This window comes from Ranitomeya variabilis, chromosome 5 (genome assembly GCF_051348905.1).
Source record: "Ranitomeya variabilis isolate aRanVar5 chromosome 5, aRanVar5.hap1, whole genome shotgun sequence".
Taxonomy (NCBI): Eukaryota; Metazoa; Chordata; class Amphibia; order Anura; family Dendrobatidae; genus Ranitomeya; species Ranitomeya variabilis.
In genome coordinates, this window is record NC_135236.1 from 382,125,800 (window position 1) to 382,153,651 (window position 27,852).

Sequence of the window (27,852 nt, forward strand, 5' to 3'; positions counted from 1 at the left end):
TGCTAATTATACAAAACTTTGAAAGTTAATTGTTATACATCTGGATTCTTGATCCAGTGCTTTGTGGTCGGCTTCTCTACCCTATGAGCCACACCAGCTGCACCTTTTCTCCGGGTGTTTATTATGTTATCCTTGCTTTAGTCTTTTTAGGTTAACGGGTGTTTTCATCTGTCGACATTATCACCTTTTGGGTTTACCCCTGCTGGTATTTCCTGCTGGGGATATTCTTATTTGTATGTCTAGCCATATTGCCGCCATGTGTCAGTCAGTGAAACATCAACAAGGGTTTATCTTCTGATTATGTTTTTCATGCTATACCTATCTTCTGTTTCTTGCTTAGGAGGTAGCTGGCATACTCTCTAGCAGTACGTACCTTATCTTTTCATTTTGTATTTCGTGGTTTGTTTTACTCACTCTGGATCTCTTTCTATCTCAGCACTCCTTCTCTTCTGTACACCATGTTCCAAATTAATTGGATTTAAGTGTCATAAATAGTGATGAGCGAATATACTCGTTACTCAAGATTTCTCGAGCACTCTCGGGTGTCCTCCGAGTATTTTTTAGTGCTCGGAGATTTAGTTTTTCTTGCCTCAGCTGAATGATTTACATCTGATAGCCAGCATAAGTACATGTGGGGATTCCCTAGCAACCAGGCAACCCCCACATGTACTGTACTTACGCTGGCTATCAGAAGTAAATCATTCAGCTGCGGCAATAAAAAACTAAATCTCCGAGTACTAAAAAATACTCGGAGGACCCCCGAGCATGCTCGAGAAATCTCGAGTAACGAGTATATTGGATCATCACTAGTCATAAAGATTTAATTTTTTTGTTTTTCAAATAAACTCGTGGATGGTATTGTGTCTCAGGGTTCAATGGATCACTGAAATCAATCTTAAACACATGTGATAATTAGTTTTCCAGGTGATTTTAATTAAAGGAAAACTACTTAAAAATGATGTTCCACATTATTTAGCAGGCCACAGGTTTCAAGCAATATGGGAAATAGTATCTCTGCTGCTGAAAAGCTTTAAATAGTGCAATGCCTTGGACAAGGTATGAAAACATTAGATATTTCACGAAAACTTAAGAGTGATCATCATACTGTGAAGAGATTTGTGACTGAAACAGAGCACAGACAGAGTTCATGCAGATAAAGGCATAATAAGGAAGGTTTCTGCCAGACAAATTCATTGGAATAAGCAGCTGCCAAAATACCATTTCAAAGCAGCAAACAGTTATTTGAAGCTGCTGGTGCCTCTGGAGTCCCTTGAACCTCAAGGTGTAGGATCCTTCAAAGGCTTGCTGTGGTGCCTAAACCTACTATTCAGCCACCCCTAAACAGTGTTCACAAGCAGAAACGGTTGCAGTGGGCACAGACTTACATGAAGACTAATTTTCAAACAGTATTGTTTACTGATGAGTGTCGAGCAACCCTGGATGGTCCAGATGGATGGAGTAGTGGATGGTTGGTGGATGGCCACCATGTCCCAACAAGGCTGCGATGTCAGCAAGGAGGTGGAGGAGTCATGTTTTGGGCCAGAATCGTGGGGAAACAGCTGGTAGGGCCCTTTAAGGTTCCTGAAGGTGTGAAAATGACCTCTGCAAAGTATATAGAGTTTCTGACTGACAACATTCTTCCTTGGTATAAAAAACAGAAACGTGCCTTCAGGAGCAAAATCATCTTCATGCATGACAATTAGGGTTGAGCGACCTTGACCTTTTTAGGGTCGAGTCATGTTTTGCGAAACCCGACTTTTTGAAAAGTCGAGTCGGGCGAAATCGGCCGATTACTGCGAAAAGTCGAGGATCGGCCGGAACACGAAACCCTATGCACGTCAATGGGGATTTTTTTTTTTTCCTCCCTCTCCCTCTCCCTCTCTCTCTCTCTCTCGTCCCAGCACAGAAAATCTCGTGTTACACATTGCAAATCCCATAGCTGTGCTAACCCCTATGTCATCACTCTGCCCACACTCCTTCATTGGCTGAAAAAAATGGCGCGAAACGCGACTTTGGCGCCAAGATCGCGTACCGCATGGCCAACCCCACACAGGGATCGGGTCGGGTTTCATGAGACGCCGACTTTGCCAAAAGTCGGCGACTTATGAAAATGAACGATCCGTTTCGCTCAACCCTAATGACAATGCACCATCTCATGCTGCAAAGAATAGCGGAGTCATTGGCTGCTATGGGCATAAAAGGAGATAAACTCATGGTGTGGCCACCATCTTCCCCTGACCTCAACCCTATAGAGAACCTTTGGAGTATCATCAAGCAAAAGATCTATGAGGGTGGGAAGCAGTTCACATCAAAACAGCAGCTCTGGGAGGCTATTCTGACTTCATGCAAAGAAATACAAGCAGAAACTCACAAGTTCAATGGATGCAAGAATTGTGAAGGTGATATCAAAGAAGGGTTCCTATGTTAACATGTAACTTGGCCTGTTAGGATGTTTTGGAGTTAAAGAGCTTTTTTGTTCAGTGAATATGACCTCCTAAGGGCTCATACTCACTTGCGCGAAACTTGGATGAGTCTCGCACGGCAATACCCCGCACTGCACCTGGCACAGAGGAGCGGAGCGTGCGGCTGCATGTATTCCTATGCGGCCGCACGCTCCGATTTGAGTGCCGGCAGCAGCGCCGGGTGTTGCCGTGCGAGGCTCATCTGAGTTTCGCGCAAGTGAGTATGAGCCCTAATGCTGGAAATTCAACAAATGAGCATTTTCAGTTCTTTAAAACATATCAAATGTTTAGAAATTCTACTGTGCCTAATAATTTGGAACAGTGCATTTTGATTTTTTATTCATTTTGGAGATTATACTGTTATCATTGGGAGATTTCTTCAATAAAATTTGATGTATACTCTAACGGGTGATGACTTTTATTAGACTGACTGTCATTTGCACCGACAATTTAGGAAAATCTGAGAAAAATGTCATTTGCATAATAATTTGGAACATGGTGTAGGTAAATTGCACTTTGCTCTGCCTTCCAGTTCCTTAGGGAGAATGTGACATCTCACCGCCTTTTCAGACTGCAGGTCTGAGCAGCCATTGTTTAGTTTGTTAATTCTTGAGCATATTCTGTGTAACACTTTTTACTCTGCTCCTGGCTGCAAGCACGCCATGCATGCCGATTCATCTTGTGACGGACATCCTTGATAAAGGCCTGAGAGCCGAAACGTTGGAAATTTTGTCACATATCGGCTGTAAATAAAGATTCTCTTGTTACACAGAATATTCTCAATAATTATCCCTTTTTTTGAGTGCCGGAGGTGTTTTCTGCTACTGTATATTGTTTTTCCTTCTGGGCACCTACACTCATTGAATTGAGTGCAAAAGCTTCTTACTACCTCTATTGTTTAGTTTGTTGTTAGGTCTGTTCCAGCCCACGTAGGACCCTCTAGAGACTGCTGGGTCAGAATCTCTATTCTGTATAGGAACCGGCTGGGTTAGTTGCAGTTTCTAGTGTTGTACCTATTTCACGTGTGAGTTGTTACACAATGAGAACAGTAATTAACACAGAGGAAGATAATTTAATATTACAGAGGGATGGAGGCTTGGGCTGAGAAATGGCAAATGATGTTTAATCTACTACACAAATGAAAGGTCATGCACTTGAGCAAAATAATTAACATTTACAAGTATGTACTAAGTTGCAGAATACTGGGTAAAACTGTCCCTGAAAAAGATTTGGGCTTATAGGTTAAACGGCAAACTCATCTTTAGTGACCAGTGACATGCAGCTGCTGCCAAGGTAAATAAAATCAAGTAATGCATTAACCCCTTCCCTGACATGTGCTGTATACATACTGCGCTGCGTGTCCGGAAAGCAAAGGATATATACGGCCATGCATCGATCAATGTGATAATAAAGTTTGAGAAAAAAACAAATCCATGTGGCATGCTGTGATTGGTGCTGTCTGAGAAAGCACCAATCACAGCAGTTACAATGGATGGGGTGATGGCGATGTCACCTTGCCTGATTAACCCCTTTGGTGCTGATAGGCTGAATAATAGTTACTGACCAATCGGCGCCAAAGGGGTTAGTCTAAAATAGTGATCACCACTCTGCCCGCCATCTTTTTCTCAGAGTCGGTGTGCAGAGTGGTTATGTTACCTGAGAGAAAATTCATTGGTGGCCAATGTGATCCCCCTGTGATCCGTGCTTTCTCCTGCGATCTCCTGCGCTGTGTGTTGTCTGTGTGCATTGTGACTGATCTATGATCGCAGCAGCTCCCCAATCCCTGTTCCAGTCCCCGCCCCCCATCAGCGCACCCCCCCCCCCAATTGTATTTTTGGTGCTTTTCTGTCTGCGTGTTGTCCTGCGCTGATCGTTCCTGCTCTAATCAGTATTGCTGCTGATCAGATTCTGCGCTAAGGGACTATTTCATTTTTTAGCTTGTTAGAGTAGTGAACGTCGCAGTGTTAGTGGCGTCCGATTTTTTTTGTCTTTTAGGAAAAAAAAAATAATAGTAGTTAGTAAAGTGTAGCTTTTTAGGTAGGGAGGTAGCATATCAGATTAGTGGACGTCACCATGTTAAACGCAACAGAAATGCATTAAGACATTTGCACACCTGAATATTATAAATACATTTTAATTGAAAAAACGACTACCTGACATAATACAACCTAATAAAATCACGATAACAAACTCAAGTCCTACTGAATATAGAATATACTGGGCTAGAATAATCCGTACAGTGCAGACAGTTCTCAGCCATATATTAGTATACCCAAAAAGTCATACACTCTGTGATTGTACACTGTGTTTTAGGATTTTGAACAGTTCTGCATCACTTTGCAAGACTTGTAGCAATTTTTGACTTTCCATAGTCTGATACATCGTTTGCTGTTTTTTTTTTTTTGGCCCATTTTGCCTGAGGAAAACAAGTTACGTAATTGTGCACACCTTGATAAAAAGTGGTGGTATCCTTAGGTCACACCCTCCCTCATTACACAAATACACATCACCTGATCTGCTTCATCCAATGAGCATTTAAGTTTTTGCAGCTTAAAGTTGAAATATCTGCATAAAAATGATATGGTCAAAATACTCGCCTATTAATTCTGCACACAGTGTATACAAGCCACTAGTGCGCCCACACTTAGAATATTGTGTATAATTTTGGGTTCCGATGTATAAGAAAAACATAGCTGACTAGGGCGCGTGCAAAGAAGAGCGACCAAGGTTATTAAGAGAATTATCAAACTTGGGGTTGTTTAGCTTGGAAAAATGAATACTTAGGGCAATCCTATTACAATGTACAAATATGAGGGCAAAATACATACCGTATATACTCGAGTATAAGCCGAGATTTTCAGCCCAAATTTTTGGGCTGAAAGTGCCCCCTCGGCTTATACTCGAGTCATGATCGGTGGTGGGGTCGGCGGGTGAGCACTATCATATACTCACCTAGTTCCGGCGTTCCTGTCGCCCCCCCTGCACGTCCCACTGTCTCCGGGTGCCGCAGCCTCCGTGGGACCGCTCATTAGAGAAATGAATAGGCTGCTCCACCTCCCATAGGGGCGGAGCCGCATATTCATTTCTCTAATGAAGCGGTGCCGGTGACCGCTGATAGAGAAAGAGGCTGCGGCACCGAAGACAGGCAGGGGGAAGGAGCGGGACGCCGGGAGCAGGTAAGTATGTCATATTCACCTGTCCTCGCTCCACACGCCGGGCGTCGCGCCATCTTCCCGGCGTCTCTCTGCACTGACTGTTCAGGCAGAGGGCGCGATGACGCATATAGTGTGCGCGCCGCCCTCTGCCTGATCAGTCAGTGCGGAGAGACGCCGGGAAGATGGCGCCGAGGAGCTGCAAGCAAGAGAGGTGAGTATGTGTTTTTGTTTTTTTTTTTTTATTGCAGCAGCAGCACAGATTTATGTGGAGCATCTATGGGGCAATGGTGCAGAGCACTATATGGCAGAGCTATGGGGCAATGGTGCAGAGCACTATATGGCACAGCTATGGGGCAACGGTGCAGAGCACTATATGGCACAGCGGTGCAGAGCACTATATGGCACAGCTATGGGGCAACGGTGCAGAGCACTATATGGCACAACTATGGGGCAACGGTGCAGAGCACTATATGGCACAGCTATGAGGCAACTGTGCAGAGCACTATATGGCAGAGCTATGGGGCAACGGTGCAGAGCACTATATGGCACAGCTATGGGGCAACGGTGCAGAGCACTATATGGCACAGCTATGGGGCAACGGTGCAGAGCACTATATGGCACAGCTATGGGGCAACGGTGCAGAGCACTATATGGCACAGCTATGAGGCAACTGTGCAGAGCACTATATGGCAGAGCTATGGGGCAACGGTGCAGAGCACTATATGGCACAGCTATGAGGCAACTGTGCAGAGCACTATATGGCACAGCTATGGGGCAATGGTGCAGAGCACTATATGGCACAACTATGGGGCAACGGTGCAGAGCATTATATATATGGCACAGCTATCTATGGGGCAACGGTGCAGAGCATTATATATGGCACAGCTTTATGTGGAGCATCTATGGGGCCATAATGAACGGTGCAGAGCATTATATACGGCACAGCTTTATGTGGAGCATCTATGGGGCCATAATGAATGGTATGGAGTATCTATTTCTAATTTTGAAATTCACCGGTACCTGCTGCATTTTCCACCCTAGGCTTATACTCGAGTCAATAAGTTTTCCCAGTTTTTTGTGGCAAAATTAGGGGGGTCGGCTTATACTCGGGTCGGCTTATACTCGAGTATATACGGTAGTTCTTTCTGATGATCTTTTTACACCTAGGCTTGCAATGGTGAGAAGGGGACATCCTCTTCTTCTAGAGTAGAGGAGGTTCAAGCATAATCACAAAAATTATTCTTTACTATAAGAGTAGTCTATCTGCCACATAATGTAATGGTTAACCCACTTCAAAATTACAAAGAGGGCCTGGATGCCTTTCTTGAAAAACACAATATAACAGGTTATGGGTACTAGATTCTGTGACATACATCCAGAGAACTAGTCTGATTGCCGTATTTGGAGTCAGGAAGGAATTTTTTCCCTAATATGAGGCAGTTAGCATCTGCCTCATGTGTTTGCCTTCCTCTGGATCATCATGTTAGGTTATCAGTTGAACTTTATGGATTTATGTCTACCTTTAATCTTAAAAACAAAATTGCCCAAAATTGTTATAAAATACATGTTAAATAGTCAGTTATTTAATTACGACACATTCCTTTTTAAAGGGATTGTCTTCTTTCCTCTAAAGAAAAATGGGGTAAATGCTGACAATGCTTAAAAATATAAAAATAAATTAGTACTTGTCTGTTAAAATCTCCATTGTCCACACTTGGTCTTTGTTTATATGGCTGCAGCAGTGACCTCATAACACCACAGAGTTCAATGATTGGTCGAAGTGGTATCGTGTTATACACTTGACATCACCGCTGCAGCTCCGTAGACAAAGATTTGTGGGGGCAGCAGAGACTCCATTGGGTAAATTATGCTTATTTTGTACATTTAAAGCCTAAGCAGCCTGGCTACATTTTTTTTTTATGAATCCAGATAACCACTTTAATAAATATCTATATATTAATGCCACAACTGTCACTTCCATTATATATATATTTTTTTTTTTGTGAAATGGGTTCTGAATTTTTCAAGCAGACCAACCTTGAAGCAGTGCTGTCCCATTCGTTAATATATGAAGTAAGTGCAATCTGAACCTCTATTGTAGGAGGCAAAAACAAATACTACTTTAAAAGTACAGTGGCACCTCGCTATTCATCACGAATTGGTTCAGAGACTTGCGACAAGTATCAAAAACTACTACCAAATAAATTTTTCCCAAAAGCAGTAAAGTAAATGTAATGTGTCCCAAACCAAAGACCGTGCATCTTAAGGCAAGTAAAATGATAGGGATGTACATCATTACTTTAAATGAGAAAGAAACCTAAAAATGAATAAACTGTTAAATACAATAAAAAACGTCACTTTACCTGTACTTAGAAGAGTCCTTGGCTTGATGAGATAGTGAGAGGAGAGTGGTGGTTACATGGATGGCCTAGTAGAACATTGGGCACCTGCCCTCTTTCTCTCTGATAAGATCTCAAGGGGATGTGCACAGGAGAAGGGCTACCACGTAACCAGTGCAAGACCCTTTGTCTTGGCTGGACAGAGTAGCGAATCATGAGGCAACCGACATCAAGTTCTAGCTTGTTTGTCGGTTACCAATCAAACGTCGAGTACTCGGACAAAAGTCTCATGTCCCAATGTGGCAAATAACAAATGTAACAAGTTTCAAAACAGTTGAGTGCCAAGGTATGACTGTAATGTTTTCTGTTGAGTACTAATGACATGTTAGGTGGACATTCTGAGATAGAATCTGAAGAACACCATGAGGCACCATGAAAAGTATTGTGTACTGTTGTCAAAGTGTTACATTTATTTTCACTGATTTGAGTTCTTGTTTTAGTTTTGCAACGTCATTACTAATTAAACCCTATGATCTTATCATGCAATATGCTACAGTATTACGTAATCCATACGCAGCAATCGTTATGTGTGTTTTTTTATGTGATATATTTTCTGCTGGAAGTATTGCAGATAACTTGCATTTTACAGTAAATTGATATATTACGCATTTGTTGCAGAATTTGCTTTGCAATGGTAAATCAGTTAATGAGTACGATTTTTTTTTTCCCGGAATGCAGATGAACAAAACAGTTGCAGAAATGTCTTCAACAAATGTGCTATGTATGTTTTCACCTTTAATGAGCAGTGCAGAATCCCAACATGTTAAAGTATCTGAATGTTTGAGGGATCATATTAAAGGTTGACAAATATCTGGCCAGCCTAATATTGGCAACCCGAAACAAAAACTTACCACCCAGGAGAAGTGGACAGCTTTTCTAGATGTAACATGTACAGTAAGCAGTGATACAAGGGGCTGTGTCTCATCGGATATGACAGAGGTTGTCACAACTCATTTTTGCAGAGATGACAGCTCTGGTTCTGCTTTAATTTAAATGTGTTTTTACTTTGGGGCCAGCAAGGGTTAATGTCAGTTCTTGCTGGCAGCTGATGTGGATGGTGACCACTCCCACCATCCATTAAATATTCACATAACGCATCAGCTGACTGTTGGTAATACAGTTTACTATGTAGACCAGGCTAGGAGTTTGCAGCTCTCTGGTGTCAGCGCTGTATCTGATACTTCTGTGGAGTTTGGGGTCCTGTTTACGTATATCCTCTGCTGAGTGGAGCTTGATAGCGGAGCCTGGAGCTAAGTTTCTTGTTTTTTTTACCTTGTCTGTCTTGTGCTTGTCACTACCCCCTATGTTTATATCATCTGCATTGGTGAGGCTAGCTAGAGATTAGGCACGTGGTGCTGCCGGGGGAAGGACCTGTGCATAGGGCAATAGGGGAGCTTAGGGATAGGCACAGGTTGTTGTTAGGCGGTGCCCAATCCCTCGCTCCCTACTGTTAGGGCCTTCCTCTCCCTTTTTCCATCCCGTTGTGTGTGTTGTGCCATCCACCGGAGTTTCCCAGCCCGCGTGTGACAGAGGTCTTTTGTTAGGATCCTAATAATATAGGGAAATGTGGAACCTGTGCAAATGTGGACATCACTGTGAATGAGTGGTTGGTGAACCCCAGGGTCGGACTGGCCATCAGGCATCAGGCAGTTCTGGCATATGCCAGAAGGGCCGGTGCCAGTAGTGGGCCGCTGCGCGCCGACTCCGGTACAGTTGAATGCAATGATGGAGAGAGCATCACCTGATGCTCCCTCTCCCATCATTCCCCGCTCTGCCTCTGACACTGCAGATGCGCGCGCACTCACTGTGTCCCAGGCAGTGCAGCGGCAGCCACCGAGACAGGAGCAGGGAGCACCGCAGGCACGAGGGGAGGTGAGGAGTGTTTTTTTTGTGAGGCCATTCTGGGGGGGGGGGGGAGACCTGTGGACTCTGCTGTATACTACTATGTGGGCTGTGCTATATACTGCTATGTGGGCAGTGCTGTATACTACTATGTTGGCAGTGCTGTATACTACTATGTGGGCTCTGCTATATACTACTGTGTGGACTCTGCTGTATACTACTATGTGGGCTGTGCTATATACTACTATGTAGGCTGTGCTGTATACTACTGTGTGGGCTCTGCTGTATACTGCTGTGTGGGCTGTGCTATATACTACTATGTGGGCTCTGCTGTATACTACTATGTGGGCAGTGCTATATACTACTATGTGGGCTGTGCTGTATACTGCTACATGGGCTGTGCTGTATACTGCTATGTGGGCTGTGTTATCTGCTATGCGGGTTGTGCTATATACTATGGGGGGTATATTATATTCTATGGGGAGGCTGTGTTATATACTATGTGGCTGTTATATACTATTGTGGGGGTATATTATATTCTATGGGGGAGGCTGTGATATACTATGGGGGGCTGCATTATATTCTGTGGGGGCTGCATTATATATTATGGGGAGGTGGGCTGTATTATATTCTATGGGATGGCTGCATTATACTCGGGTGGCTGCATTATATTCTGTAGGGTGGTGACTGCATTATACTATATGTGGGCTGCATTATACTGTATCAAGGATTATGGGGAATACGTTATACTATATGAAGAACTATGGGTGCATTATACTATGGGAAGTGAATTGTACTACATGGATGACTATGGCGGTGCATTATACTATATGGAGCACTATGAGGAGTGTATTATGCTATATGGAGGACTGAGCAGTGCATTATAATATATGGAGGACTATGGGGTGTATTTTACTGAACAAGTAAAATGGTGCATATTCAGATTGTTTTTGCTGGAACAAAAATCATTGTTCTCAGCAGCGCATCACCAGCGTAAACTGTAGATCTGCTGCTGATAACATGATACTGTATGGTGATCTGTTAGTGATCTATTAGTGATCGTTCTGTCCCATCATTATTCCTCAGCTGGTGGAAAGAGGCCGGGAAACAAGTGTTGAACAACTTCAGTATTGTTGATCAAACTCATTTAGCGGCCTGAACTCAGCTTTTGTAAATACAACCAAAATGCTTTTGTGTGATGTGCAATATGTTAGCATTTGGGGCCCCATTTAAACTTTGCCTAGGGCCCCACTTTGCCTAAAACCGGCCCTGCCTACAAGTGTACAAAGATATTATACAGTCACCATGTGACAAGTGGGCCTGTGTAACTTCAAATGCCAGGGCTGAATTTTAGTCCCAGTCCGGCCCTGGTGAACCCTGATTAATGGCATATCTGCAATGGCATAATGATGGTTTTTCAGAAACACCTTTCAAAGACTAGAATCCTGGTTGTATATACTTTACATGGTATGTAGGGTTTAACTTAATGCCATGTTTTTTATTTTTAAGGCACGAAGAAAGGAAGTTTTTGTTCAAGAAAGATATGGAAGATTTAATCTTGGTGACCCATTCCTTGCTCTTCAGAGAGACTGTGAAGCAGGTGCTTTTGACAAGGAGAAGAAACCAATTTGTAGCAACCCTCTTACGATCTTAGAAGCTGTTATGGCACACTGCAGGAAGATGCAGGAGAGGTTGACGGCTCAACTTGCTGCTGCTGAAAGAAGACAAAGAAAGGCAAGTGTTCCTTTTTTCTTCAAGACTTTTTTTTTAGTGCCCAACACTAAAAACTGCACAATGTAACCGTCAGAGACATATGTCAAACTTTATATCTCTTTAAGTTAAAATGCCATATGTTGGCCAACATAAAGATCGAAGCCATGTATATGGACACACATAGCAACTGCTTAGCTACAATTTATCTTATAACATTTTCAAGGCTATTTTATATTTCAGAAAAAAATAGGTTTAAGTTTACACAGACTTTTGTTAGTAATTTTTTGGGGGGTGAATCCTCTCCAAAATACTCCTCAAAAACAACTTCACAAGATGCTTGGAAAACTATTCCTATCCAATTCAATCGGAAGTCCAGTTTGAAGTTCATATAACAAGGTTTTTGAATATTATTTTCCTGAAGAGGTTTAGACAAAAGCCTGATTTGGGGGGGGGGGGGGGGGTGTGTATTTCTCACTACTTTAAAGTGTCCTCTTATATAATCTGCTCCAAACTAAGCACTGTCAAATAAAAAGGCTGCAAGGCTGCTCTCTCAAACCATTTCAGGAAATGCATCAAGGAAATAAAATTCCCTCCCCCAAATAGTTTTTCCTAGAGTGGTTTCTGCTTCAAAAACGTCTAATTTCTGACTATGATCACACAGAGTATTCTGAAGTAGTCAGATCAGCATAGCATACACCATAACCATTGTCCTGTTGTTCAGTACCTCTTGATACAATGCCTTGTTGCTCAAAAAGGTTAAAAAAAATGCTCAATAAGCCCTTCCAATATGCCGAAATGGCAAGTATGTGAGCCAGATCATTAGAGGTCACTGGACAAGAAGATCATTTTTTCATATTTGCCTATATTAGCTGGCTCTTTATGGCTCACATTTGCCCACGTTGCCTTTTAGCTGATGGTTATCTCTCCCGATTCCCCCTTACACATGAGGATCCGCTTAATCAAGCTTCCCTGTGTTCTCTATGAAAGGCTCCCAGATTCCTCTGGCGGTGTATCTACTGAAGAAAGGATCATCAGTCGCAATTTAGACGTGCTGAATGCTTCTCTCCCCATTATAATTTGTTGGGGAGATTCGGAAGCCCACATACAAATTAGAATGTCAGCTGATCCCACAGACAACGGCAGGTTTGGTGATGTTGCGCTACCCTATATACAGACTTTATCTCTTGATCCAATACTCTGATTAAATTATGTTGCTCAGAAAAGCTAACAAAATTATAAATGCTCAATAAGACCTTCTAATATTCAGTCATCAGAAGTCACTTGACAGCACTCCCATGCACTCACGTTTGCCTTTGTTCACTAACTTTTAGTCATTCAGGTTACCTTGCAGCATACAATAACATTCTGTTTTACAATGTCACATTTGGATTCGACTTTGCTTTTGCACAAAATGGCAACATTTGTTATAAGAAGTGTTGTTTTGTTCTTATCAGATTGATTTAAGTTACATCATTTGCTGAAAAGAGTAAAGGCTGAGTCACACATAACGATATCGTTAACGATATCGTTGCAACGTCACGCTTTTGGTGACGTAGCAACGATCCCGCTAACGATCTCGTTATGTGTGACAGCGACCAACGATCAGGCCCCTGCTGGGAGATCGTTGGTCGATGGGAATGAGCAGGACCTTTTTTTGGTCGCTGATCACCCGCTGTCATCGCTGGATCGGCGTGTGTGACGCCGATCCAGCGATGTGTTCACTTGTAACCAGGGTAAATATCGGGTTACTAAGCGCAGGGCCGCGCTTAGTAACCCGATATTTACCCTGGTTACCATTGTAAAAGTAAAAAAAAAAACACTACATACTCACATTCTGATGTCGGTCACGTCCCCCGGCGTCCACAGGGTTAAAACTGCTTTCGGCAGGAGCGCTGCTAATATGCACGCACTGCTGCCGAGTGCTTCCCTGCACTGACTGTGTCAGCGCCGGCCGTAAAGCAGAGCACAGCGGTGACGTCACCGCTGTTACTGCCGGCGCTGACACATTCAGTGCAGGGAAGCTCTCGGCAGCAGCGCGTGCATTAGCCACGCTCTTGCCGAAAGCAGTTTTAACCCTGTGGACGCCGGCGGGGGACGTGACAGACATCAGAATGTGAGTATGTAGTGTTTTGTTTTTTTTTTACTTTTACAATGGTAACCAGGGTAAATATCGGGTTACTAAGCGCGGCCCTGCACTTAGTAACCCGATGTTTACCCTGGTTACCCGGGTGCTGCAGGGGGACTTCGGCATCGTTGAAGACAGTTTCAACGATACCGAAGTCGTTCCCCTGATCGATGGTCGCTGGAGAGAGCTGTCTGTGTGACAGCTCCCCAGCGACCACACAACGACTTACCAACGATCACGGCCAGGTCGTATCGCTGGTCGTGATCGTTGGTAAGTCGTTTAGTGTGACTTAGACTTAAGAAATTAACAATATACTTGCTAAATGGTTGGCATGTTGCCCAACACCTGTTCAATGCTAGTTGTACTCCTCCTTCTGGCATCTGTTACCCTTTTAACTGAAGCAAAGTTCCGAAAAGAGATATACCGTATTTTTATCAATTAAAACTTTTGCAAAAGCTACTTTTAAGAAGCTGCTTCTTACACTGTTATAATTTATACACCATTCAAAGCATTAGCATTGCAAGGAAACATGAAGCAGAGCTACAAATATTAAAGAGTTACAAATATTATTCAAAGATATGTGCTGTTTTTCAATGTTTTTGCAAGTTTCTCCAAAATGGATATACCATGTGTAGAATAAAGCGATAATTAAGGGGAGACATTTTTCTGGACTTCCCAGCATCAATTTATCTGAATTTCGCTATAGTCCTCCTCTCTTCAGCTTGAAACAACTGCTTAGTAGATTACAGGACATATATAGATCAAAATACATTCCGCCAGTAGGCTACGTTAACATCTGATTCTCTACCCTGCCGTCTGGTACATCACTTGAAAGGTATATCAATTTTTAAAAGGTAGGTTCATTTTGCCCAGGATTACTACTTGACATATCGACATTCACAATTTGTCTGACAAAAAGGAAAACTGTTTCCTCCACTTTGAGAAAATGTGAGTGATGTAGCCGATCAGCGATTACTGACTAGTTACAGCACTTCCATGATGCCCTCTCTATTTTGATCCCAGCAGATCAATGGGGGTGGGGGTGGGGTGAAGCGCTGAGTATGAGAAAGAGAGGCTCCAGTCCTGGAAGTGAGTACGAATGTTTGTAGTTTTTCTCACCTCCCTGGGCTCATTAATCATGGGTTATGAAGTAGTTACATTCCCTACACTATTTGACTGTTTTCATATCTGTGTTAGAAGGTTTGTTTTTGTGGAAACAAAAAATTTAAATTATTCAAGGATGGATTCATCACATGACGAACACAAACATCCAAAAGACCCTATTGAATTTATAGCAGTCCGCCTAGTTTCTGTCATTTTACAGAAAAAAATGCAGCATGCAACACTATTTATTCGGACTCCCATGACAGCACCACGAGAGAGAGGGGATCCGCCCCTTTAGGAACAGGAAACCCACAGATACAAAAGGGCGGCACCTCTCCCACGCATCAGTTGGTTTCCTGTTCCTAATGGGACGGGATCCTGCAGAACTTACAAAAGGATCCCAGGCCGGCCGGCCGACTCAGGTAGCGAGGGGGTCTCCTACCTCGGCCGGTGCGGAGTTCCTGGATGATGTCACGATGGTCCGGGCAGGGCTGCATGTCAGTGGCATTCCAGCAGGGAGCGGTCGCCGGTGGTGTCCTGTCTCCAAGCCAGCGCTAGGTAAGTATGTCCCCTGGGTCTCCTCCTTCTCGGGTGGCTGGGGTCTCGGTATGCAGCGGCACTTGGGGGCGCCACCTGGGGTGCTGCGGCTCTGTCCGGCGTCCCTCGCCGCTCTGTGCGCTGATGGAAAGCGCCGGGAGCCGGGGTGACGTCGGGGGAGGAGTCGGCAGTCACTTCCGGGTTTCCGGGGTCCTGCGCATGCGCAGTGTATCCCAAGATGGCGGCGCCCACCGGTATAGCGTCGCTGGCATTCTGAGCCCCAGGGAAAACCGCCTGCACCTGGGGGAGGCGGGAAAAATCAATCAGGGGAGCGCTAGGCACAGCTGCTGACCGGAGGAGGGGTTATTAAAAGAACTCCGGATCGTGGTTCCTTGCTTCTGGCCTCATATTGTTTGGAGATGGAGGACGAGCACGAGCACGTGCAGTTACAGGAAGAGGTATCCCAGAAGCCTAAAGGGAAGGATCGCGACAAAAGGAGTAGTGAGTCTGGCCACAAAAGCTCCTCCAGGCAGGGGTCTGGAGCGTCAGCCAGAGGAAATCCCCCTCGTATTCCGGTACTTTTCTTTGGGCAGCGCTGGTAAGTGATCTTCGTGAAAGTTCACCCAGTGACATGATTCCCCTCATATGTTCTATTATAGGGGAAGAAATGTGCCGGGAAGGCGAAACACAGGGAATGTGGTATCTGCGGGGTTCCCCTACCTGATTCGTGCCCTAAAAAATTATGTGGCCCTTGTATCCAGCAGACGGTGAGGTCTCAGGAAAGGGGAGGGGATAAGAGCATTATATCTACAGGGATTAGATTGCTTTACTTACCCCCTCAGGTAGCGGAGGAATCCCTTACTATGACCACCAGCTTGAAAGAGATGATCAGAATGGAGGTCAGACAATCCTTAAAAGGTCTTTCTCAAGGAGGAAGCTCTAAATCTAAAGCTCCATTACTCTCCGATTCTTCAGTAGAGGAGGATAAGGAGGAAGTTTTCTCCGGTTCAGCTGCATCGTCCTCTTCCTCGGACGAGGACACCGCCCGCTTCTGTCTACCCCTTGATCGAGTGGATAAGCTGGTTAAAGCGGTCAGAGGAACGATGGGCATAGCAGAATCGAGACCCCAACTTTCCAAGGAGGAAATTATGTTTAGTGGGTTGGAGCAGAAAAAACGTAGGATCTTTCCGCTCAATGAGAAAATCCAGGATCTTATCAAAAGAGAGTGGAAAAAATCCGATAGAAAGGGTTCCTTACCTCCAGCGCAGAAGCGCAGATATCCATTTGATGATCCAGCAGTCACCAGTTGGGAAAAAGCCCCTAAGTTAGATGCGGCAATTGCCAAGGTGGCAAAACGGGCATCTCTCCCCTTTGAGGACATGGGGACCCTTAAAGACCCCCTTGATAGAAAAGCGGACACCTTTCTAAAGAGTACCTGGGAGATGGCAGCCGGTTCCCTAAGGCCTGCGGTGGCTTCAACCTGTACAGCCAGATCAATGATGGTCTGGCTGGATCAATTAGAGACCCAGTTGAAAGGAGGTGCATCTAGGGATTCTATTCTGACTGCCTTACCTATAATTCAAGAAGCAGCTGCCTTCTTATCAGATGCATCCATTGACTCCGTTAAAATGGCCGCTAGAGCAGCAGGTCTCTCGAATGCAGCCAGGAGGGCTCTATGGCTGAAATGTTGGCCAGGTGATATACAAACAAGATCGAAACTTTGTGCCATTCCTTGTGAAGGGGAGTATCTATTCGGGCCCACCTTGGATGAACTCCTAGAGAAAGCGGGGGATGACAAAAAGAAATTCCCCAATCTGCTGGGGTCCTATCGTCGTCCCTTTAATAAGAGAAGGTTTGGTCGCGGAGGAAAGCGTACCTTTTTCACCTTCAAGGGATCGGTCTAGATGGGAAGACAGACGTAGACGAGGTACGGGATATATGTTCCGTCGTTCCTCAAAAGAAAGAAAAAAAGAAGACAAATGACTAGGAACCCCGGTGGGGGGTAGACTATTACATTTCGGTTCGGAATGGGCAGAGATCACGAATAGTGTCTGGGTACAAGATACTATTTCTCGGGGTCTTACACTTGAGTTTTGCCATACCCCATGGGATAAATTTATGTTAACTCCCTTGCGTTCTAATCCCCTAGAACAATCTGCGCTAGAAGAAGAGGTGCGGTCTCTTTGCTCTAAGAATGTACTTACACAGGTTCCAGAGTCTGATAGAGGGAAAGGATTTTATTCTCCCTTGTTTCTTATACAGAAACCTGATAACACGTATAGAACCATCATAAATCTCAGGCATCTTAATAGCTATCTGGTTAAGCATACTTTTAAGATGGAGTCTATCAGCTCAACAATAAAAATACTGTTCAAAAACTGCTTTATGGTGGTAGTCGATTTAAAGGATGCCTATTACCATGTACCTATTCATGTGGATTTTCAGCAGTACTTGAGAGTAGCAGTATTAATGGGAGGAGTGATTAATCATTTTCAGTACAGAGCTCTTCCTTTCGGTATAACATCAGCCCCTAGAGTATTCACAAAAATAGTGGCGGAAGTGATGGCTCACTTGCGGGAATCTAATATTCTTATTGTGCCATACCTCGACGATTTCCTCATAGTAGGGAACTCGGTAGAACACTGTTTGTCCCAACTAGAACTAACTAGGGTTAAGCTGGAACGCCTGGGCTGGATAATTAATTTTGAAAAATCTCGGTTACAGCCTCAAAAAATTCAGAAGTTCCTAGGTTTATTATTAGATTCAACTACACAACAGTGTTATCTTCCGGAAAATAAATTAGACCAGATTCAACATCAGGTATTAAAAGCAATTAATACACCCTCTATGACCCTTCGGCAAGCTATGTCCCTACTGGGGTCCCTCACATCCTGCATTCCAGCGGTAAGGTGGGCACATTATCATGCTAGATCCCTCCAGAAAGAAGTTTTGATTAAGGACAGGATCTTGAGGGGTGTATTAGAGGAAAAGATAACTTTAGAACCAGCGACTCTCGAATCCCTAAATTGGTGGCTGGATAGGGATAATTTGTCGGCAGGCGTTCCCTGGATGATAGAAGTATCCCGGGTTATAACTACGGATGCTAGCTCCTCAGGTTGGGGGGCTCACATGAATGACATTGTAGTTCAAGGCCAATGGGAACCATATTCAACATCTTCATCCAATCAGAGAGAATTATTGGCAATCGAATTGTCAGTTAAAAAACTCCTCATGTATCTGCAGGGCCACCATGTCAGGATCCTCTCGGACAACTGGGTGGCAGTCTCCTATATAAATCATCAAGGAGGTACACACTCCGAGACTCTGATGCAGATCACAGATCGTCTCCTCCGGATGGCAGAAGAGAATTTACAATCTTTGACTGCTCTACACATCACAGGAAAAGACAATATAAAAGCGGACTTTCTCAGCCGCAATGTTCTAAAACAAGGAGAATGGTCTCTAAATGGAGACATCTTCAAGCAGATTGTCCGCTTATGGGGTCGACCAGTGGTGGACCTATTTGCCACGAAGGAAAACAAAAAAGTAAAAAACTTTTGTTCCCTAAATCCCAGGGAAAATCCACTGGCAGTGGATGCATTCCTCATAAAATGGGATTTTTCTCTGGCCTACGCCTTCCCACCATTGAACCTATTACCTCTAGTGGTGAGGAAAATCAGAGAAGATCGTGCGAGACTCATTCTGATTGCTCCCTTCTGGCCCAGGAGAACTTGGTTTTCATGGCTCAGGACGATGTCGGTGGACGATCCCTGGGTGCTTCCAGACATCCCAAATTTACTCTCCCAGGGGCCGATACTCCATCCACAAGTGAAGGGACTTCATTTGACGGCTTGGAGTTTGAGCGGTCATTGTTAGAAAATAAAGGCTTCTCTCCTAAATTAGTTGATACCCTTTTAAAAAGTAGAAAGCCAATAACAACCAGAATCTACTCCAGAACCTGGAGAAAGTTCCTAACTTCTTCAGAATTTAACATTAATGATGGGGTACCAATACGTCAAATATTGGAATTTCTGCAAAGGGGGTTAGAGTTAAAACTCTCCACAAGCACATTAAGAGTACAAGTTTCTGCACTTGGGGTCCTGTTCTCATGTAATATTGCGGGCAACTACTGGGTGTCGAGATTTATTAAGGCGGTCGGTAGAATTAGACCGTTATATAGAAACAAAATGGTACCATGGGATTTAAATCTTGTCCTTTCTTCTTTGACAAAGCCCCCTTTTGAGCCGTTGAATGAAGCCTCAGTCAGGATGTTGTATCTCAAAACAGCTTTCCTAATAGCTATAACATCTGCTCGCAGAATAGGAGACATCCAGGCGCTCTCTAGACTTCCCCCGTATACAGAATTTCTCCAGGATAGAGTTATCCTTAGACCGGACCCAGCCTACTTACCAAAGGTAGTATCCCAGTTTCACAGATCGCAGGAGATAGTTTTACCTTCATTTATCCCTAATCCTTCTAACCCTAAAGAAAGTGAGCTCCATACCTTAGATGTCAGGAGATGCCTTCTTCAATATATCTCAGTCACTAATGATTGGAAGAAGGATAATGCACTATTCCTGTCCTTCCAAGGTCCAAGGAAAGGGGCTAGAGCATCAAAATACATACTAGCTAAATGGATTAGGGAGGCTATCTCTCTTGCTTACACGACAGGTGGGGGTCCAGCTCCGCAGAATCTGAGGGCACATTCCACCCGAGCCATGGCGTCATCCTGGGCAGAGAGGTCTGGAGTGTCGGTCGACCAGATATGTAAGGCGGCCACATGGTCATCCCCTTCCACCTTTTTTAAACACTATAGGTTGGACTTGGGGTTCTCCTCAGATCTCACCTTCGGGTTAAGGGTGCTGCAGGCTGTGGTCCCTCCCTAAAATGGCTTACATCTCTGTAAATCTCTCGTGGTGCTGTCATGGGAGTCCGAATAAAGCATTAAGCTACTTACGGGTAGCGGCATTTTTCGGAGGCCCATGACAGCACCCTTAGTTCCCTCCCTTTTCACATAGGGGTTGCACATCCTGGGTTTATAAAGAACTAAATAATTTAAAGAAGAAAGGGTTCTTCTCACGTGTGTTGTCTCAATTGTTACTTTATTAAAATCATTGTGTTCGACTGTATGTAATATTGTATTTACTTGTCATTAACTGCGGTAGTCCTCTCAGGCTCTGTAATCCAACTGATGCGTGGGAGAGGTGCCGCCCTTTTGTATCTGTGGGTTTCCTGTTCCTAAAGGGGCGGATCCCCTCTCTCTCGTGGTGCTGTCATGGGCCTCCGAAAAATGCCGCTACCCGTAAGTAGCTTAATGCTTTCTTTCTTTCTTTCTTACTCATTAAAGGGAAGCTATCATTAGAAAATGACCTATTGTTTAAATCTGGTTTTTGTGGTACGTGCACGTAAAAGAAAACATTGGCAATTTTTTTTTTAACGTCACGATCATTATTTAAAAACAAGCACCAAAAAAACCAATATTCTTTCAATTATCACCCTGTTTTTTTGGCTTTTTTAGACTCATACTCTCTGTCCTTTCTGAAGAGTGTCCAGCAGGCTCTTTATCATCAGACGTAGGCTAACCATGACAGGTAACACCTATATAGACAGCTAATAACACAGGATCAACCAATAACAACAGGCAATATCAAAGCTGACCCTGCTTCCCATCCCTCCATAGTGACCTTTTGTACAGATGTTTCAGTACAAAGGATAGGGTCAGGGTCTGACTATTGTGGCTATGTACATATGTTGTTTGCTGAAACAGGAAGTGAGAGTCTGAAAAAGCGCCAGAAATTTGCAAGAAATCAATATTTGTAATAGAGATTATAATATGGAAAAAAACATTTAAAAAATAAACACATAAATTCAACACAAAAACACAAAAGGACATTTTCTGCTGATAGTGCCTCTTTAAAACAAAGTATTTTGTAACATAGCAAGCAGGTGTAAATGAGGCCTAATAAACATAGGAAACTTGATCCATTCTACATGAAATGTGCTATTCTCTGAACACTGTTTACATAGTAACTCAATGTAAGCACACAGAACAGATAAGTAAGGCTATGACAAAGAAAAGAGGAATGTATTTTCAGAAGCATTTGGTCACAATTGTGTTGGTCTTTCAACTTTGAGATTAGGTTTGTAATCTTGCAAGCAAATAAATTATTAACCAGTAGATTAACCGCATGCTCTAATAATTCAGCAGCACAAATCAAAGAAAGATTGAACTTGCATTCAATAAGGTCATTTGTACAAAAACCATTATGTATATTTTCCAAATTAATTTGGCTGCATAATAATCATAATTTAAACATACATGCCAGACTCACATTGTATCACTTACTGTACATCAGTCTAATACTACTGAGGCGCACAATCTAATATTTATATCTCTGGTACAGATGCACACTTGTTAGGCTGCCATACACATTAGATGGCTGTTCTACTGACATCTATTTCTCCTGACTTTCTCATACATAGTACCATACTCAGTAATGATTGGTCGAGAATGCATTTGTTCTCTATTACAGAGCCACTGTGAGAATCCAAAGAATCAGCTGTCGAAAATCAACAGGCCAGATCCTTCTCTCCCTCAACATCTTCTGTCAAGTGAGAGTTGGAAGGCCCCATACATATAAATGGTTGTCCAATCCTCCCCCATAGCACAATTTCTAACATGTTTTTTGTAATACTGATTTCCTCAAATGTTATGGAAGAACTGTTAAGCATCTTCAGTCACCACCAAGAGCTTTAATGTAAATGCAATTTCCGCAACCCCTATGGCTGTATAGCCTACAGCTATACACCTGCTAAGATTGCTGAGGGTCTTTAAATTTCATACAGTATCTCAATAGGGGCTATCTCATCTCAGTGGAGATATCACTGAACCTGGGCTGCGCTTGTGGGTATGAAGAATCCTCAATGGTATAGAATTAAGGTTTTCATTCCACCAACACATTTCGACAACGGACTGGTGGCAGTCCAGGGCTGAAATGCGTTGGTTGAATTTTATTTTATACATCAAGAATTCTTAATTTCCTCAAGCCCAGGTACCATGATGTTATCAAAGAAGTGAATTGCTGTCTGCAAGATCTTCTCCTCCAACCATGGCGCTGCCGCTGTGGCTTTTCTGTGGGGTTTTCTGTGTCATTTTTATCCAATGTTTTTAAAAGAAGCCATTATTCCATTGTGAACACACCCAGAAGCATGCTATGAATGTGCTAAAATGAGATGTCTCTCTAGTGACAGATTTTGTTTTTGCTGCCTTTACTTTTTGCTTTAGTCTTTGCCTTCTGACATATTCATTGAAGCCAATAAGTTGTTAAAAGGAGCTTCAAGAACATATACATGAACAAGTTATATATTATTAATAGGAGAGAAAAACCAGCAGAATGTAGCATAATTATATGTAACATTAGAATAATTTGGTTTGTTTTTTTCCTAAATGCAGCTCGAGTCAGAAAAAAGTGAGCTTCAAGCCATAGAAGAAGACCACAAAAAGTTATTGGCACGTCTAGAGGAAGAACGCGCCAAAAATAAACATGTTGTACTGATCCTAGTTAAAGAGTGTAAACTTTTGTCCAACAAACTAGTGGAAGAGTCTCAAAAGTTTGATGATGTAGTGTCAAAACTAGAATTGGAAAAGAAGAAGAGTTCTGACCTAGAAGAAGCTCTAGCTACCGAAAAACAGATCAGGTCCCAAATGGAAGCACAGATGGAGGCTCGGGTTGAAAAACAGCTTTCTGAATTTGATACTGAAAGAGAGCATCTCCATGCCAAGCTCTCACAAGAAGAAGCACACACCAAAGAACTACAAGATGAAATAGACAAGATGAAGAAAATGATTGAGCAGCTGAAAATGTATAGAGAAGAAGATAAAACAACTACATCTCTTCGCAAAAATAAAGATAAGCACTCTCTGTCTGCTGGACCTGGATCACGTTCTGTTTTTTGCCAGACATCAGTTGTCGATGGTGACTCTGAAAGTATAAAGAAGTCTCCTTTGACTATACCAGCCAAGCCATCAATAGTTAATCATGTCATGGCAAGCAATGCAAAGGGAAATGTTTGTACAAATTTAGCATTTGCAAAACATGCTACAGATAGACATACTGTACAAAATGATTCCTTAACAGGTCTTCCTACAAACCATGTAGTAGCTTCATTTTTAAGCCGCACAGAAGAGAATGGCTGCTCATCAGAACAGATGAGCATTAATTCTGCCAACCCTAACATTCCATTTTGCACCACACCAGCTTCACCAAGTTACCTGTCTCAGTCTATGCAGAGTTTACATACAACTAGTTCTATCACAACCGTAAACTCAGGTCTTAGCCCTCGTATTCAGGCTGCCAAGTTTAAGTTTCAGGCAAATGCCAATGAGCATGACCAAAATGGAAACACAACTCAAAATCTTCAAACAAGAGAATTATCCCCCAACAGCCGTGAAAATATGGTTGCAAAGCAAATGGCTAGAAATACTGTGACCCAAGTCCTTTCTAGGTTTACTAGTCCTCAGGGGAATGCACAAATAAGACCTGGGTTCTCACACGCAATGGAAACTGGTACATATCCACCAGTTGCTGGACGAACTGGGCATCCATCATTTGCACTTAAATCAACTTCAGTTTCAAGAGTTGATCGAGGAAATCCACCACCTATTCCTCCAAAAAAGCCTGGACTTTCCCAGACTCCATCTGCACCACATCCTCCATTAAAGACTCCATCAAATGTTGGGGTGAAAAATGAGCATAAACCCATTACATCTGCTCCTACCACTTCAACACACGGATTCAGGGTAAACGAGGAAACTGTATCTAAGTCTTCACCTCAGCTGCCACCAAAACCATCTATAGATATACCTGTGGCATCTGCAGGCTGTGTCATACCAGCCATAGGCACATCACAGGTGGGTGCTTGGCATTCCCAATCCCCTGGATGGACCGAACCTGCATGTTCAGAAAGTTCCCTTGTCATTCCCACAACCATTGCCTGTAACTCCTCCATACACCCTGTTAGTGCCTCATCCTGTAGACCATGTGATTCAGACAGCCTCCTGGTAACAGCATCAGGTAATGGGATATCAGCTTTACACTGTTTACTCTGCCAAATGTATCATTCTGTGATTACTTGTTTCTTACCTTCCATTCTTCAGATAAGTCTCTATAGCACATTGTATTTCCTTTCATACATGGGGTATGAGAATCTGTTTTATTACCAAATCAGTTTGCACATTCTTCTCCCAACTGATTTTAGAGATTTATCAGAATTGGGTTAGTGCAATCAAAATATTTCTTTCAAATTCAATATAATACTATTTTTAGGCAAAATATATGATGTTTGAGTGTTATGCGTGAGTGTTCTATATAGAAGAAAAAAATTATAGCATTAACAGCATTGATGACTGCTTGCCAGATGCTGGTTAGTTTTGGAGGACATTTATAATCTACGGTATATTACAGACAAAATAGACAACTGGAAATAAGGATATTTATTAGTTTAGTTGGACTATACAATGAAGCATGGCCCCAGTTGGACAATTTAGGTTCATACATCTTGTTGTATTGCTGTAGCTGTCCATTTCCATTAGGCACTGGTACATGTAATTTTCCCAGAACTTCACTCAACCATATGTAAGGTTCACCTTCATACTCAACAGTGTTAGCTTACTTATGAAAGCAAAACTTTTCTAGAAGGTGCATACTTGGCAATTATAAACCCCCTCTAGTGTAATTAAAAAGAAGGGCCCTATCAAGTCCTTGACTGTATATATTTTGTGACTCTCTAATTGCTTTCAAGTAGCCCAGATGAAAGAGCCCAATGACATGGTGGCAGACTCTGTTTAAGTGTGATGAGCTGCTCATGAACATTTAAGCGACATATAAATTGTGTTTGGACTAAAGTTGCCTTTTCTTCTTATTCCTAGATTTGCCATTTTCCATCAAACAGTCTTGGCTTACTGTGCTCTGCACTTGTTCATGCAGTTTTGAAAAAAGCAGAACATTCTGCCAATTAGGAGGCCCAGCTTCACATAAAAATTCACAAGCGTTTGCCTTGATAGAAGTTAGGTCAGTAACTGTAACCACTTTCTTAATGTAATATTGCCAAAAACGAGTTTATCGGAGACTCTGTGGAGCCTCTTGTCATAATAGTATTTCTCCTGTTTGCTTAGGACTTTGTTTTATCGCACTTCTTAGACCTGTAACTGTTAACAACTCTATATTTCAAGGGGTTCTACAGATTTATGAATTTATTCTTTATTCAGCCTAGCTCTGAATGTGCTCTGAGATTGTAATTTACATCATGTTGGAATTCTGACCTCGATCTTAGAACTGGTGGATTGAGGCTGTAAGGTTGCCTCGTTTTTTTACATACAACCAACTTCATAAGTCTTCAGAGCCTCTTCTAATGGGAGGTAAAATGCTTACAAAAACCAACGAACCTAGAATACTAGTTGTCCTATAAAGAGCTACTAACAAAATATTAATTTATTGAACATTTATATAACATGCAAAAACATCTCAAGTGATGGAATGTCTCTAAGGTCATGGCCATTTCACATCTGGTGACTCTGTTTTTGGCATGATGTGTGAGACTAAAAGAACATTAAAGTAACAGTTTATTAACTGGATTCTGACTAGAGCAACACCTAGTCTTTCTAATTTAATTGTCCCCCAACTAACACCGAAGTATACTTGTGTGGAGGAGTGCCGGCTGTATCTGTCTCTATATGAGGGCTATTGGAACAGTTCTATCTCAGTTCTGTCGATATCAGACTTAAAGGGAATCTGTCACCTCATTTTGCCGCTATACGCTGCTGCCACTGCCATAATGGGCTTATCTACAGCATTCTGTAATGCTGTAGATAAGCCCCCAATGTAACCTGAAAGATAAGAAAAACAAGTTAGATTATACTCACCCAGGATCTGTCCCGGTTCGGGTCTGATGGGCGTCGCAGGTCCGGGTCCGGCCCCTCACATCTTCATGCGATGACGTCCTCTTCCTTCTGTTGCGGCTCCTGCGCCGGGCCTCCCTGACCTTTCCCGGCACCTACTCACTGCAGTACTTTGCTCTGCCCTCAACAGGGCAGAGAAATACGCCTGCGCAGGAGCCGCGACTTACGCAAGGAGGATGACAACATCGTATGAAGATGGGAGGCGCTGGACCTGCGACGCCCATCGGACCCGGACCGCACCGAACTGCCCCTGGGTGAGTATAATCTAACTTGTTTTTCTTATCTTTCAGGAAACATCTGGGGCTTATTTACAGCTTTACCGAATGCTGTAGATAAGCCCCTAATGGCGGTGGCTGCAGCTTAAATGCGAAAAATGAGGTGACAGATTCCATTTAATAGACTAGCGTACAGTCTGTACCTATTACATCATTGGTCATATTCAAAAAGTACAAACATTTAGTAGAATCAGATAATCTTAACGGAGTTAGCTACTTTATAGTTAATATTAACAAATGTTTGTCAAACTATAGACCAAGCAATTTACTAAAATGACACTTTTGCAAAGTCTGCATTTTCAGAAATTTTGGAAAGTATCCATTTTTCATCTTATTAAAGCAATGCCCCCTCGCTCGGTCAACTTTCTTCCCATCTGCACAGCTCTCTCGACCATAAGATAGCTGCTGATGGTGGGTCATTTGTCTGGAAAAGTCACTCTGTCTCTATTGAAACAATCTGCACTGGTGCCATCAGTAATGTAATGCAGGTGACGTGTGTTTCAGCAGAAATGGCTGGTTTATGTGCGTGGTGAAAACATTTTCAACATGACTGCTAGTATCTATGCCATCTATTACATTGTGGCCACAAAAACAGGCTGCGTTAAAGTTTAGGTTTGGCATTTAGGTTCTATTCACATGTGGAAGAAATTTCTGGAACTGTCCCATTAATCTCAATAGTGATTGCAGAAGTCCATGTCATAGTTGCCAAGGACTATCGAGATACTTCAGAATCAATCCCATGAAATTCGAAACATCTATGAAAGAATTGGGGTGGGATTTATATAAAACCTATCGACAAGTAGATTATCCTGTACAATTTTGAATCATTCTTGACAGATTTGGGGGCATTCCTGGGCAAGACTGGTAACAGGACTTAAATGTCCATATAGTTCCAACATCAGTGATTGTAAGTGTGCGATGTGCTTGCTGCCCAAACTGCCCCAGATATATAGACCTGATGATTATCATCTCTCCTGATTCTTAGCCATTACAGCATAATTTGGTTATTTGCAGCCAGCCATAAGTCTCTTGATATTAGTAGTCAATGTTTATACCTAAAGGTACCTTCACACTGAACAACTTAACAACGATAACGATAGCGATCCGTGACGTTGCAGCGTCCTGGATAGCGATATCGTTGTGTTTGACACGCAGCAGCGATCAGGATCCTGCTGTGACATCGTTGGTCGGAGCTAGAAGGCCAGCACCTTATTTCGTCGCTGGATCACCCGCTGACATCACTGAGTCGGCGTGTGTGATGCTGATTCAGCGATGTCTTCACT

The 27,852-nt window shown here is 43.0% G+C and overlaps 1 protein-coding gene across 2 annotated transcripts in view; it reads left to right on the top strand.

The window, feature by feature from the left end:
- The window catches only part of CTTNBP2 (cortactin binding protein 2), a 206,261-nt gene that overhangs the window by 70,452 nt on the left and 107,957 nt on the right, over window positions 1-27,852 (top strand). The window contains exons 3-4 of one of the 2 annotated variants that reach the window (XM_077265000.1): window positions 11,368-11,592; window positions 22,791-24,411. In XM_077265000.1, coding sequence (XP_077121115.1) covers window positions 11,368-11,592; window positions 22,791-24,411 — 1,846 coding nt within the window. The remainder of the gene's footprint in view (window positions 1-11,367; window positions 11,593-22,790; window positions 24,412-27,852) is intronic. The other variant, XM_077265002.1, reaches the window with a different exon arrangement.